We start from the raw sequence: 15,668 nt of genomic DNA, 5'->3' as shown, positions 1-15,668 counted from the left end.
AAGAGGGGGCCTGGGGGGTGGGGCCATGCACCAGGAGCTGGGGGCACATATCCTGTCCATGCCTTGGATGGTACCAGGCAGTGCCAGGCATGGCCCCGAGCTCATTCCCACTTCTGATCCAAGTGGGTGGCCCTTCCCCTCGTAAGGGGTCCTGGCCCTGAGTTCTTTGTCTGCAAAGGGATAAGAGCCAGGAGAGAATGGTGGGAGGGTTGCCAGGCGCAGGCTGTGACCTGGCATCTGCTCAGGAGGGGCAGGGAGGGAGCCCTGTTCAGACCACAGGGAAATAGTGCCTCCTCTCAGGCTGATGTGGAGATGCATGGAGGGGCCCTCCAGGATCAGCTGCATCAAGGCACAGACGTGGGGCAGCTGAGGCTGGAGGGGGACAGGAGCAGGGGGACTGAGGCTTGGGGCTTCTAACTCCCCACCTGATCTAGAGTGAGACTGGTAACACCGGCAGGTGAAAGTACATGGCCTCACGCCTGCTCGAGGCTGGCACTCCATGCATTCCAGTGGTTATTGTTACCCTCATAGGCACCCACCTGTGTCATCTGGTTGAGACCCAGGGGTCTGGGACAGTGTCCTCAACTCTGTAAGGCAATCCTGGGGAAGGTATAGGGAGAAAAAGTGCAGTTCAGTAGAAGAAAGGATGTTGTGAAATGAGCTATGCAGAAAGGGACAAGCTCCATGGGTGGAGTGAGTTCCCCATCACCAGAGGTATTCATGGTGGGACTCCCACTTGCCAGAGTGTAATAAGAGAGACTAGGTATGGATTGGTGGCATCACTCTCAGGGGCCACAGACTCAAGTCCTGGCTTGGACATTGTAGAGGAAGAAACAGACACTCATATGTAAGCAGGAGGGTTTCCCATAGTGATAAATGATGTGATTTGAGAAGACTGGGCCTGGGCCTGTCTTTGCCATATAGATGTTTTACACTGTTACGCCATTGGTTGTATTAAGGTTGGCTTTTTTTTTTTTTTTTTGGTCTTTTTAAGGGCTACACCTACGGCATATGGAAGTTCCCAGGCCAGGGGTCCAATCAGAGCTACAGCTGCTGGCCTACACTAGAGCCACAGCAATGCAGGATCCAGGCCGAGTCTGCATCCTACACCACAGCTCACAGCAATGCTAGATCCTTAACCCACTGAGTGGGGCTAGGGATCGAACCTGCGTCTTCATGGATACTAGTTGGGTTCATTACTGCTGAGCCACAGTGTGAACTCCCTCAGGTTGGCCTTTTTGCTTGTAGATTTCTCTTTTTCCCCCAGCTTTACTGAGGTGTAATCGATGAGATGACATTAATATTCTAAGTTTAAGGCATAAGAAGTGATGCTTTGGAACACATGTGTAGTGAAATGATTATTGCAATAATGTTGGTTAATACATTCACATCACTTCATACAGCATTTTTTATTGCTCATGTTTGTGGTGGGAACACTTCAGATCTACTCTCACAGGAATGTGTGAGTATGTAATCTGTCATTGTTCACTGTAGATGCCAAGCTATGTGCCAGATCCTGGAACTTAGTCATCTTATAACTGGAAGTTTGCACCCTTTGACCACCGTCTCTCCTTTCCTCCTGCCCCCTCTCCCCCACCCAGTTCTTGGCAACCATTCTACTCTGTATCTATGAGTTTGGCTTTTTCACATTCCCTGTATAAGTGATATCACAGTATTTGTCTCTCTGTTTGGCTTCTTTCACTTCAAATGCCCTTGGGGCCCATCCATATTGTTGCAAATGGCAGAAATCCCTTCCTTTTAATGGCTGAATAATATTCCTCTGTGTGTGTGTGTGTGTGTGTGTGTGTGTGTGTGCGCGCGTGCGTGCGCGCATGTGCACACATGCGTGCACATGCATGCACACATTTTCCTTATCCATTCCTCCATTGATGGACACTTAGCTTGTTTCCATGTCTTAGCCATTGTGGGTAGTGCCATGAACGTGGGGTGCAGATATCTTGAGTTATTAGTGTTTTAATTTTCTTTGGATAAATACTCAGAAGGGGATTGCTGGATCATATGGCAGCTCTATTTTTAATTTTTTTTTTTTTGGCTTTTTGCTATTTCTTGGGCCGCTCCCGCGGCATATGGAGGTTCCCAGGCTAGGGGTCCAATCGGAGCTGCAGCCACCGGCCTACGCCAGAGCCCAGCAATGCGGGGTCTGAGCTGTGTCTGCAACCTACACCACAGCTCACGGCAACGCCGGATCGTTAACCCACTGAACAAGGGCAGGGACTGAACCCGCAACCTCATGGTTCCTAGTTGGATTTGTTAACCACTGCGCCACGACGGGAACTCCTTTTTTTTTTTTTTGGCTGTGCTTGTGGCATGTGAAAGTTCCTAGGACAGAGATTGAACCTTCGCCACAGAAGTGGCTTGAACCACTACAGTGACAATGTTGGACCCTTAACCCAATAGACCACCAGGATCTCCTATTTTTAATTTTTTGAGTCTCCTCCATACTATTTTCTGTAGTAGCTGCACCAATTTGCATTTCTGCTAACAGTGCATGAGGGTTCCCTTTTCTCCACATCTTCACCAACATTTATTATTTCTTGTCTTTTTTGATCATAGCTGCCCTAACAGGTGTGAAGTGATACCTTGTAGTTTTCATTTCTCTGATGGTGAGTGATGTTGAGCACCTTTGCCCACACCTATTGCCTATTTATATGTCTTCGAAACATGTCTCTTTTGGTCTTTTCCCCATTTTAAAATAATTTTTAAAATTATTGAGTTACTGAGTTGTATGAGTTCCATATGTATATGGATGTTAACCCCCTTAACATTATATGGTTTGCAAATATTTTCTCCCATTGTCTAGATTGCCTTTTCATTTTATTGATTGTTTCTTTTGCTGTATAGAAACTTTTTAATTTGATATAGTCCCACCTGTTGATATTTGCTTTTGTTGCTTGTGCTTTTGTTGTCATTACCAAAAAGTTGTTACCAAGACCAGGGTTAAGAATCTATTCCTGTGCCCATTGTGGCACAGCAGAAACGAATCTGACTAGGAACCGTGAGATTGCAGGTTCAGTTTCTGGCCTCGCTCAGTGGATTAAGGATCCAGCACTGCTGTGAGCTGTGGTGTAGGTCGCAGACATGGCTTGGATCCTGTGTTGCTGTGGCTGTTGTGTAGGCCGGCAGCTATAGCTCCGATTAGATCCCTAGCCTGGGAACCTCCATATGCTGCAGGTGTGGGCCTAAAAAGCCAAAAGCCAAAAGCCAAAAAAAAAAAAAAAAAGAATCTATTCCTCTCTCATTTCTTCTAGGAGTTATGCATTTGCAGTAATTTATTTTTAGTTGATTTTTTTGTATGTGGTCTGAGGTAAGGGTCCAGTTTCAATCTTTTGTGGCTTTCATTTCTGAAGAAGGCTCTCTTTGTCTAAAGTTACTTCCTAGATTTTCCTCTGATACTGCCTTTATAGATTTGGAATTTATTTTTGTTTGTGGTTGAGGTAGATGCCAAGATTAGAGACTCAATCCTTTCCCCGCTGAGTGTGAATGCCACCTCTGTCATATCCTAAATTCCCATATTCACGTCATTCAGTTTCTCAATTTTATTCTGTTCCATTGATCTCCTTGTCTTTTTAATTATTAAAACTTTGAAGTATGCTCCTCATGTTTTCAGAAAATTTCTGGGGTATTTTTAGAGACTTCCTATTTTGAATGAATTTTAGAATCAGCTTGACAAATTTCATGACAAATTATTTTGGGACTTCGGGATTCCAAATAGAGGACAACCTACATCTTTAAGGTATTGAATCCTCCTGTCTAGACATATAGTATATATTTCTAACAAAGTATACTGTTATATATATTAGGAAATTTTTTTTTCTTTGCGTGTTTATTATAGATTTATTTAAAGGTTTCTTTCTCTTTTGAATGGGATTTTTTTCTCTTCCTATTTGATCAAGGCTGGTATATAGGAAAGCCACTAACTTGTGTATGTGTATGTTGATTTTGTTTTTGGCTATCATATAATAATAAGAACAAGACTAGTATTTACTTCTGTTAACAGTACTCTGTTAATATTGATTCCTTTGGATTTTCTAGAAAGAGGAAATCATAACACCTGCAAATAATGACCATTATCTCTTTCTAGTATTTCTACTGCTTCTTTTTTTCTTGTTCTATTGCATCTGCTAGCATCTCTAGGACAGTGCTAAACAATAATGTATGTAAGCATTTGCATCATATTTCTGACCTCAGTGGGACATGTGTCTAATGTTTCAGCATTGGATGTGATGTTTGCTACATGTTTCTGGTAGACACTGGTTATCAAGAGTTTAGAGGTCCTTGTAGGCTGCAGCAGCTGTGTAGCTGTAGGGCCTCAGAGCAGGAATTGAGTCTTTAGGGAGGAGAAATGGCTATACATGGTAGCACTAAGATGTTGACCCAGTTGAAAAGTTATTTTGTGATACCTTGCTGCTCCTCAGCTTGTATGAAAATGTTTGAGATGAGCTTTATCTTTGAATATCACTTATTTTCAGACCTCAGAGGCAGATGGTTGGGTTCATTACATTCCTCAGTTCCTGGCTCCTTCTACCCTTATCATCTTTGCAAGACTTTCTCTTGTTTAATTTCATATTTATTCCCTTTCACCTCCTTTCCCCATAGCCATCCCTCTACCCCACCCTAGGCTATAGTTCTCTTCAATCTGTGTGGGTTTTTTTTTTTATGTCTTCATTCAAAATGTGTATTGTAATTTTTGTGTGCAGTCTTTTCAGTTTCTGTGACAGATCTCACTTGGTTTCTTCTTGTTACCCTCAGCAGTCTATTGCCTGCTGCTCTGTGTTGCTGTGTGTACTCGTGTCCAGCTTCACGTTGTGTGTATGTCTAGTCTGTAGTTTCTGACAGCTCTGCAATCCTCCGAGCTCTGTGGAGGATGTCCCCACATTCTACTCATGACCCCTTTGGTGATGAACACCCAGGCTACCCCCACCCCACTTCCTCAATAACACTGAAGTGAGTGATCATACTTGGTGTTGAATGTGGGTCCAGGTGAAGACTTCCCTGGAATAAACTCCCAGAAGCAGAACCACTGGGTCCTTGACAATGCCTGTGTTTGCGTAAATGGTGCCTGTTCTCCCTCCAGGCTGGCCGTGCCCGTCACCACTCCCACCCCCAAGGCATAAGGGTTCCCACCTGGGCCTGGCATTTATCACTCTAATTTTTCCAGTTGAACAGGTGTTTCACTTTTTTTTTTCATGTTAATTTTCAGGAGGCTACGGTATTTTCTTGTTAGCAAGTCTTTGTCAGTTTAAGGCATTCCAGAAACATCTCCTGACCTGTTGGCACTCTCTTGTATTTGTCCACAGACTTCTTTGTTATAGAGAATTTAAATTTTTTTTTTGTCTTTTTGCCATTTCTTGGGCTGCTCCCATGGCATATGGAGGTTCCCAGGCTAGGGGTCGAATTGGAGCTGTAGCCAATGGCCTATGCCAGAGCCACAGCAACGCGGGATCTGAGCCGCATCTGCCACCTACACCACAGCTCATGGCAATGCCAGGTCGTCAACCCACTGAGCAAGGGCAGGGATCAAACCCGCAACCTCATGGTTCCTAGTTGGATTTGTTAACCACTGTGCCATGACGGGAACTCCGAGACTTTTAATTTTGAGGTGGGCAAATTCATCCTCTCTCTCTCTCTCTCTCTTTTTTTGGTTGTGCCTGTGGCATGTGGAAGTACTGGGGCCAGGGATCGAATCCACGCCACAGCAGTGACCACTCCAGATCCTGAATCCCTGAGCCACCAGGAGATTGAAATTCATCCTTTTTTTAACTTGTGGTCCTTTCGTTTGAATTTTAAGACATCCTCCCACCCTGACTCCTCCCGCCCTTCCTTATCACAGATATTTTCCCTCTGGACTTTCGTAGATGGGTTTTGAACTTACCTTGCTGCTGCTGCTCTTTTCTTATGTCTCGTCCTGTCTTGGTGACTTGTCTGGTACCTTGGGAGCAGAGCCTGAGTTGGGGTTTCTTGTCCACATGGTGGTTCTTTTGGAGAACTGCCCAGGGAAGGTGCCAGATGACACGGGGGCCCCCCAGGGCTGTCCCCTTGGAAGTGGGGCTGGGTCAGTGATTGGCCATACTCCTTCCTGCCCGCCTCCTGGGTGGACGCAACCCTCCCAGGCAGTCTGCAGGGAAGGTGCACTTGTGAGCTGCTGGCAGCCACCTGCATGGGCAGCAGGCTATTTCCTGCCCAGTGGCGGGGATCCAGCCTGGCCCCAGCAGCATCTACTAAACCTGCTGACCCCAGACACCTGGAAACCGCACACTCCCTCCATGTGGTGACTCTGCCTGTGTTGCCACCCACAGTGTCCACCAAGGACCTGATTGAGACATGTTGTGCTGCTGGACAGCAGTGGGCCATCGACAATGACGAGTGCCTGGACATCCCCGAGAGTGGTGCCGAGGGCGACGTGTGCAGGTAGGGCAGGCACCCTGAGCAGGTGGAGTACCCGGCTGCTGGACCCACTTTCCTGTGCCCTTGCCCCCAGGCTCCCAGCACCAGGTGAGCACTGAGCCGCCTGTGTCCAGGTGCATGTGGGCCATTGGATGCCACTGCTTGGGGCCGACTGGCTGGGCTCCAGGGTGGGGGGCCCAGGACCAGCCCCAGGAGCAGACTAACCAGCAGGCTTGTCACCGGCCTAGGGAGCATGTTCGGAAGAACACACACTTGGGTGCCGGCGTTGAGGGACCACTAGCACTTGGGAGCAATTAGGTACTTCTCTCACCAGGTGCTGCACTGCTGAGCCGTGCTCAGCCCACATGGGCTTTCCCTTCTCAGCTTTGAGCCAGACCTTCAGCCCCCCTTCCTTTCTCCACTTTGCTCCTCTGGGGTCTCCAAAAGGCCAGCTTCTCGTTGTCCTCTGCTGCCTCTTCCAATTGCTTCTGACAGTAGTGTTCTCAACAAAGGAAGCCTTTATACCCACGTTCTCCCTGTGCCAGGCTCAGGAGACATCCTGGCCAGCCATTCACCCCTTCTTTTTTTTTCCAGGAATGCTGTCTTTTCCAGCCTATTCTTCTCTCCAGATAAGGAAGATAAGGTTCAGAGAGGTGGTGTTGTTCACCCAAAGCCACACAGCTCATTGGGAGCATGGCCAGTATTAGACCCCGTGTTACCTAATGTCTGGCCCACAGTGCCTCCTTTAGAAACATGTAAATTCGAGCCTTGGCCCTTTCCTTTCTCCTCAGTTGTCCTAGCAATGTGGGTGGCCTGGGAATTAGAGCATGGATTTTTTAGGAGTTTGGAGCTAAGTTATCTAGTGTGTGCTTGTATCCCTCTTGTGACGGGACGCTCACTACTTCATAGACAGTCAGCTCATCACTGGATGGGCCTTCTGGGACATGCCCTTCCTCAAGTGGGACTAAATCTCACCTTTTCATGCACCACCCCCCAGCATTTTGTGTGCTGGCTCATCAGCTGTCTCTGCCTGGCAGCCCTAGGCATTGGAGGCATGACCAGGGATCCCGGAGGCTGTTTTCCTCTAGGCTAATCGCACTTCCTGAGATCCTTTCCTTTCCTTTTCAGTCCTGGGGGACTTGGAGTACTGACCTGCTCCATCATGGATCAGGGATACAGAGCCCAGAGGGCTCTGGAGGTGGGAACAGGGCCCATGTCACTCAGTGGGGATGTGCTGGCTTGGCTGCTGTCCCTGACACCAGTCTGGGCCCTGCCTGCAGTAGACCTCAGCAGGCTCCCCCTCCTGAGCCACAGCTTCCGCCCCTGTGAAGCGGGGCCTGTGATCCCTTCCTAGGGGTCCCCAGGGGTCCAGGGGAGCTTGGTGGGGCTGAAGTGTGCATCTCTTTGCAGGACAGCCCAGAAGCACTGCTGTGTGTCCTACTTGAAGGAGAAGAGCTGCGTGGCCGGTGTCATGGGGGCCAAGGAGGGCGAGGCCTGCGGGGACGAGGACAATGACACCTGCAGTGTCTCCCTGTACAAGGCAAGCATGACTTGGGGCATTGTGGCCTGAGCCTGAAGGTCCTTGAGAGCCACAGGGCTGCTCCAGGGGAAGGAAATTTACTCCAGAGTTTGCGGGGTGGGGAAGCTAATCATCTGCACAGAAAACATCACTCGTCTCCAGGAGATAGTGATTGAGCACCAGTGTGTGCTGGCCACTGTTTTAGGCAGTAAGAATGCAGAAATGAATAACAGGCAAAAATCGCTGCCCTCAGGGGGCTTTCTTTTTCTTTTCTGGTTCTTTTGTGACTGGCATTTCATTGAACATAATGTCCCCAGGGTTTATCTGTGTTCTCTCATGTGTCACAACTTCCCTCCTTTTCAAGACTGAATCACATTCTCTGGTATGGATCGACCACATTTTGTTTATCCGTCCTCTGTTGATGGAACTTGGGTTGCTTCTGCCTCTTGGCTGCTGTGAGTAATGCTGAGTTAGCATGGATGTAAAAACAGCCTCTCTCTTGAGGGCAGAAAGTACATCCCTTTATATCACATTGGCTAGAACTTAAGCTGGTGGCTGGCTGCTAGCTGCAAGGAGGGCTGGGAAATGTAGTCCTGATTCTGGAGAGGACATGTGCCCAATGCAAATTGAGACGGAGGGAAAACAGACAGCTGGCTGCCTGTGCAGTAGAAGATGTGGGCAAATACGGCAGTCGAGCACTTTCAGGGAATATCACAGAAGGAGGGAGTTCCCGTCGTGGCGCAGTGGTTAACGAATCCGACTAGGAACCATGAGGTTGTGGGTTCGGTCCCTGCCCTTGCTCAGTGGGTTAACGATCCAGCGTTGCCGTGAGCTGTGGTGTAGGTTGCAGACGCGGCTCGGATCCCGCGTTGCTGTGGCTCTGGTGTAGGCTGGTGGCTACAGCTCCGATTGGACCCCTAGCCTGGGAACCTCCATATGCTGCGGGAGCGGCCCAAGAAATAGCAAAAAAAGACAAAAAAAATCACAGAAGGAGGTGTTTGTGGGGGAGAAGGGGACAGAGTTGAGGAAACCACAATGTCACGAGCCTAGATGACTGTCATAGGGACCTCTGGAGGAGGGCACCATTTGGCAGAGGATTTTGACTTTGATCTTTATCACATTGGGGTCAATTTTTTCGAATAAAACAGCTGATAATAGGGAATGGGCCTTGGTGATGGGAATGTTTAGAATTGCATTTTTGGAGTTCCTGTTGTGGCAAAGTGACAATGAACCTGACTAGAATCCATGATGATGCTGGTTCAATCCCTGGCCTTGTTCAGTGCATTAAGGATCCAGCGTTGCCCTGAGATGTGGTGTAGGTCAAAGACGCAGCTTGGATCTGGTATTACTGTGACTGGGTGTGGGCCAGCAGCTGTAGCTCTGATTTGACCCCTAGCCTGGGAACCTCCATATATTGCTAGTGCAGCCCTAAAAAGTCCAAAAAAAAAAAAAAAAGGCATTTATGTTTATAGGCTTGGCCCTGGACAAGTCCCTATGTGGTGGGTCGTCCCTATGTGGATATGTTTACCATTGGGGGGTACAACCTGGAGTAAGTGAGCTTCTGCTGTGTAATGATTATGATTCATGAGTCAGGGTCACTTTGCTGACCTTGCCCATGCCCTGCTGACCTTGGCTGGGCTCACTTACATGTCTGCCACCAGCTAATGGCTCTGCTGGCACTAGAGCTAGGATGGCCATAGCTGTGACCATGTTTCTCTGCTCCATGTGGTCTCAATCTCCAGGAGGGTTGCCTGGGCTTGTTCAGGTGGTGGCTAGGCAGGGTTCCAACATGGGGATAGATGTGTGCAAGGTTTTTTGTGGCCAGGGCTCAAAATGGGCACACTGTCACTTCTGTCTCATCCTGTTGGCCAAGGTAAGTCATGAGGCACTGTCACGAGGCTGTGAAATGTCCCCTCTCTTTCAACAGGAGAAACTGCACTGTCACAGTAGACCCAGTGAACACCTGGGGCTGTTATTGCAATCCATCCACCACAGTAGTTTAGACAAATTAAAGACTATTTTTGGAGGCAGGCAGTCTGGGACAGGGGTGAATCCACACAATATCTTCAGGCTTCTGTATTTCTGCTCAGTCATCTTTAGCTTGTAATTTCCATCTTCAAGATCACCTGATGAGGAGTTCCCATCGTGGCTCAGCAGTTAGCGAACCCAGCTAGCATCCATGAGGACACGGGTTTAATCCCTGGCCTTGCTCAGTGGGTTAAGGATCCAGTGTTGCCCTGAGCTATAGTATAGGTCGCGTTGCTGTGGCTGTGGTATAGGCCAGCGGCTACAGTTCTGGTAGGACCCTAACCTGGGACCCTCCATATGCCACAAGTGTGGCCCTGAAAGACAAAAAAAAAAAAAAATCACCTCATGACCCAAAATAGTTGCTACAGCTCCAGCCATCACATCTGTTCCAAAAAGGAGGACGAGGGAGAGCAAAAAGATGTACTTTTGGAGTTCCCTTGTGGTACAGCAGGTTAAGGATCTGGCTTTGTCACTGCAGCAGCTTGGGTCATTGCTGTGGTGCAGTTTTGATTCCTGACCCAGAAACTTCCATATGCCACAAGTGTGGCCAAAAAAAAAAGTTCTTTCAAGCTGATTCAACCCCAGTGAAAAGCTGTCCTGAAAGCTTCACCCAGTGACCCTGTCTGTAACTTTAAGGGACCCTGAGCAAGGGTGCCTTTTAGGTCACCTGAATAGAATTGGAGTCTGTTAGTAAATATGCGGGCAGTTAGTGGGTGTGGCTGGGTGTTAACCTGTAGTTTTCACAAGAGGCCATTTGTGAATTATTGCAAAAAACTTGCATTATCTAAGCCAGACGTGGGAAATGGGGACAGATGACACCTCTGCCCCAGAGAGCACATCCTGGGCAGAAGAAACAAGACAGGGGTGAATTTGCTTCCATTTATCAGGCCCTCCCCTGAGCCCAGGGGTCCTGAGGGAGTCCCATGGGCTCACAGGCCATAGGGAAGGCCAAAGGAGCTGGGCGGTGACCACAGGTCTCTCTATAGCAATGCTGTGACTGCTGTGGTCTGGGACTCCGTGTGCGGGCCGAGGGCCAGGCATGCGAGTCCAACCCCAACCTGGGCTACCCCTGCAACCACGTCATGCTGTCCTGCTGTGAGGGCGAGGACCCCCTCATTGTGCCTGAGGTCCGTCGGCCTCCGGAGCCCGAGGCTGCACCACAGAGAGGTGGGTGCTGTTCCCCAGCCAGGTGGTGGTCGGGGATAGCTGCCAGGGCTTCTGGGCAAGGCTGCATGCTCTCTTGCCTTCTGTGGGGACCCTGGTCCTCCTTTGTCTATGGTTTGAGGCACAAATTCTCTAATGATGGACAGAGTTCTTCTGTGGCCTCTGATGATGGACTGTCCTCTTATTTCCAAGATGGTGATCTCATTCAATTTTCCACTTACCAACACCTTCACTCACTGCCTACCACCCATCTCTCCCCACTCTCCACCCACCTACCCACCCACACTCCTATTTCTTTGTTCACCTACACATCCGTAGTTTTCCTCCCCATCTACCCACTTATTTTACCCATCCTCTGGTCTGTCTCTCCAACAGTCACTCCCCCTTCCTCTCATCCAGCCATATACCATCCATCCACCCACCCACCCACCCATCCAGGTATCCCTCCATCCTTCATCCACACTGCCATCCATCCTTCCTTCATCTTTCACCTACCCACCCATCCACTTATCTTCCCACCCCTCCATCTACCCCTCCATCCACCCACCCATTCATCCATCCACCCACCCACCCCTCCATCCAGTCATCCATTCACCCAACCCTCCATCCTTTATCATGCTGTCTCAGCTGAGCACACAGAAAGTTCTAGTGAGGACCTGATCTGATTTCCTGAGGGCTTGTGGTCTCTGCCACTTGCTGCGACTAACCTGGCTCCCGTCATGAGCACAGACCACTACCCCAGTTTCAGAGGCAGAGCTGGCGAGCCGGGAGGCCCTGTCGCTGGGCACGGAGACCGAGCTGCCCAACAGTCTGCCAGGCGACGACCAGGATGAGTGCCTGCTCCTCCCAGGGGAGCTGTGCCAGCATCTCTGCATCAACACCGTGGGCTCCTACCGCTGTGCCTGTTTTCCTGGCTTCTCACTGCAGGATGATCGCCGTACCTGCCGTCCAGGTGAGGGCCTGGACAGTCAGGGCCAGCGCTGATCTTGCCAGCAGAGCAGGTGTTCCTGGGCTGAGGACCATGGGGTCTTTCCCCTCCCGCAGCCCCACACATTGGAACCTGCAGGTGCTGGAGTCCCCAGCGATGGGTTTGAGGCCAGGTGAACTGGCATCCTTCTGGAGTTCTATCTGCAGGGCAGCCCCAGTGCCCTGCCCTGAATTCAAGTGCAGCACCAGGACCTGGGCTACAGAGGCCCCACCAACCAGAACTGTGTCCCCTAACAGTGGCCTGCAGAGGTCAAGCCCTGGAGGGCAGCCCAGGAGTCTACCCCAGCACCTGGGCCAGAAGGACTTGTCCCTGCCAGCTTCCAGGGATAGAGTCCTTTGAGTCCAAAAACTTTCCCCTCCATCTCCCTCTGGCTGGATTAGTTGTGAGATGGGCCTTGCCTGAGCCCCATGCCTCCCTGGGCCTCAGCTTCCTCTCCTGTGGGGGTGTGGGGGTGGGGGTGTGAGGCCAGGCCCCCTTTGTTGAGTGCCCCTTGGCGCATGATGCCTTTTCAGGCCTGAGGCCTGGCTTAAAGACATGAGGCCCCTCCTGTCTGCTTGCCCTGACAGATGGTGGCCGCCCCCAGCCAGAGACCACAGAGGAGTCCGCGCTGAGGCCTGAATCCTCCCAGGTGGCCCCCAACACCATCGCACTGCCAGTGCCGCAGCCCAACACCTGCAAAGGTAACCCAGCCACAGGCAGGCAGTGAGACTCCCCCCAACTCCCACCCCAGGCTGGGTGGGTGCAAGGTGGCCCCTTCCAAGGGCTGCTTCTGGGGGTGTCACTTAGTGTCTCAGTCAGAGGTCAGGTGAGGAGCTGCAAGAGGTGAGAATGGGGGAGGTGCAGCCTGGGGCAAGTGCCTGTGACCCAGGATGGCCAATCAGCTGCTTTTAGTCTCAGTTACCAGAAAGTGGAGAGCACGAAACCCTCACCCAGGAGTCCTGGAGCTTGCGTTCAGTGACAGAAGTCCTCTGCCTCCCGCCTCCTCTCCTCCGCCGTCTTCCTCTCCGTCACCTCCCTCCTCTCCCCCACGTCCTCTCCTCCACCTTCTGCCCCTGCGCCATGTTCCTCTGTGTTCCTCCCTGTCGTCTTTCTCTGTCTCCTCTCTCTCATCCCTGTTACCAGAGCGAGGGATTTGTCCCAGTGGTGGTGGAGGACCCAGGTCATCATCCCAGACCCCAGCCGATGTAGAAGTGGATTGAAGGGTTGACCTTGTAAAAGGGTCAGGAGTGGGGTCAGCCTGTAGGTTGAAGCTGGGCAGAGGGCAGGGAAGCAGGAACCAGCCTGCTCGTCTCTGATTTCTGTGTGGTTCCTTGCAGACAACGGGCCCTGCAAGCAGGTGTGCACTGTCATCAGGGACACCGTCATGTGCTCCTGCTTCCCTGGCTACGCCATCATGGCAGATGGCGTGTCCTGCGAAGGTGAGTGTCACCTGGGGACCACCACGCAACTGTGCACACCTGAGCTGGCCTGCAGTGGTGTGGAGCGGGACAGACAAGCCGAATGCGGTGGGGTGGTTTTGGCCTAAAACTCTGTGGGCACAGGTTCAGCTGCCCTAACAGCAAGCTGCAAGTCAGCAGCTAAAGCAGCTGCCTCCTCTCATATCCTGCACACAAGTTGTGCGTTTAGCTCAGCTGGGCATGCGGGCTGGCCACAGCCCTGCCACTCCCATCATGCTGCCCTGCCCTCCCTGGAGCTGGTCTTCTCAAACTACAGGGTATGGCAGGGTCACCTGGGCCTGGGACCCCACAGATCCTGAGATATCCACATCGCCCTGGACCTCCAACCCAGCAGGTCTGGGGAAGAGCCCCAGAATCCCTGGAGCTCACTCCATCTAGCGCTTTCCTCGAGGGTGGTCCTATCTGAGTGGCCTGAATTTGTTTGTGACCACCATACCGCTGTTCCAGCCATGGAAGGAGCCAGGACAGAGGGCAGTGCCTGCCGATGGTCCTCAGGCAGGACATCCCTCCCACTGGCCAATGGGGAGCCAGGCAGCTGGATGGCAAATTCTCTGTGCTGTTCTGAAACCAAGGAGGGGGCAGTGAATGTTTGTGACTCTGCCTTCACAGAAGGGTCTAAAAGTATATCCGTTGTCACCTGCGCCCTGCTCTGTCTGGGTCTTGTCCTGGTGGGACCTCTGTGGGCTGGGACCTCCCACTGTGAAATGGGGCCATGGGGTTCGGCATGTGCTGAGATGATCATCACAGTGAGTGATGCCTGGGGAGCCGCCAAGAGGCCTTGAGCTCCTTGGGTCTGGAGGTAGGACAGGCATAGGGCCAGCAGATGGTCCAGAAAATGCTTTGGTTCAGGTCCAGGGGATGTGACGCTGGTGGAGGTCCAGGGTTAACAGGATTAAGTCTGAGAAAAGACCCATATCCTTGCCAGAAGCTGAGACCCCCACCTCTAGCCCCTTGGCTGAGCCAGTTCTGGTGTGGACAAAAACCATCCTTCTGCCCAGAGAGGGCTGCAGATTTGCCTAGGGCACACAGCATTTCTCAGATGGTGGGGGCAGATTTGGCTTTCCTACTGTCTCCCAGGGCCCTGAAGATGTGAGGACTGCACCTGTCCTGGTTGGGACCCCTTCAGGCCATGGGCCTGTGTTGCTGTCCCTCTAGGCCTCCCTCTCTGCAGGACACCCAGCAGTAAAGGCCATGGGGTCCAGGACACAGGGTACAGAGGATGCCTGAGGGTGCATCCTGCCCTGCAGGGGAGTCCTGCTGGGCTCTAGCCAACATGTTACCATCAATGACAGCTCAAGTTTGTCTTTAAAGGTGCGGATTGCAGGCCTCATCTTGCCACCTGTTCTTGCTAGGGCTCCTGCTCCAAATGGATAAACTCAGAAGGGGCCCAAAGCCCAGAGGGACCGCTGAGGGGCTAGGAGGCCCTGGAAAGGCCCCTGCCCCCTTTCAGGTCTCAGTTTTCCCACCTGTCACTGGAGGCCACGCCCCTCTAACAGCCCTTTGTTTTTCCTCCCGCGGCTGTCACTAGACCAAGACGAGTGCCTGCTGGGTGCTCATGATTGTAGCCGGCGACAGTTCTGTGTGAACACCCTGGGATCCTTCTACTGTGTCAACCACACAGTGCTGTGTGCTGAGGGCTTTCTCCTCAACCCGCACAGGAAGTGCGTGGGTAAGCCAGGGCCCCTGCCTGCCGCCACCGTGGCCTCTGCTCTGCTCCACGCCCATCGCCCTGCATCACAGCCACATGCTGAAGGGTCTGCCCTTAACATGTGAGCTCTCAGCATAGCACCATGCTCCACGTCTTACCCTTTGTGTCCTGGTGTCCTGTCCTGCTTGTCCACCGTCACCACCGGGAAGCCGCCTTCCCCGGGGACGTGCCTGAGTCAGAACTCCAGCCAGGTGGGACCTGGCTGGTCATTGACATGAGGTCACAGAGACACGAGGGCGGCAGGGTCAGGTGTTTGGGTCTGGAGACAGGGAGGCCTGGTTCCAAGCAGGGCCCCTGATATTTCTGTGGTATTGAACTCCCTCCTAAGACCCTGTTTTATCATTTGTAAAATGGGGGCACTGAGGGCACGGCTCTGCCCTGGATGTTATATATGTGTCT

General features: G+C 51.4%; 1 protein-coding gene across 3 annotated transcripts in view; it reads left to right on the top strand.

Annotated features, from left to right (window-relative positions):
• The window catches only part of FBLN2 (fibulin 2), a 73,686-nt gene that overhangs the window by 44,514 nt on the left and 13,504 nt on the right, over positions 1-15,668 (top strand). For 2 of the 3 annotated variants that reach the window (XM_047781885.1, XM_047781903.1), the window contains 7 exons: positions 6,318-6,429; positions 7,816-7,945; positions 10,939-11,119; positions 11,859-12,068; positions 12,671-12,784; positions 13,421-13,522; positions 15,090-15,230. In XM_047781885.1, coding sequence (XP_047637841.1) covers positions 6,318-6,429; positions 7,816-7,945; positions 10,939-11,119; positions 11,859-12,068; positions 12,671-12,784; positions 13,421-13,522; positions 15,090-15,230 — 990 coding nt within the window. The remainder of the gene's footprint in view (positions 1-6,317; positions 6,430-7,815; positions 7,946-10,938; positions 11,120-11,858; positions 12,069-12,670; positions 12,785-13,420; positions 13,523-15,089; positions 15,231-15,668) is intronic. The other variant, XM_047781894.1, reaches the window with a different exon arrangement.

Source organism: Phacochoerus africanus, chromosome 1 (assembly GCF_016906955.1).
Source record: "Phacochoerus africanus isolate WHEZ1 chromosome 1, ROS_Pafr_v1, whole genome shotgun sequence".
NCBI lineage: Eukaryota > Metazoa > Chordata > Mammalia > Artiodactyla > Suidae > Phacochoerus > Phacochoerus africanus.
The sequence above is the reverse complement of the archived record's forward strand: the minus strand, read 5'-3'. Positions and strand labels throughout refer to the sequence as shown.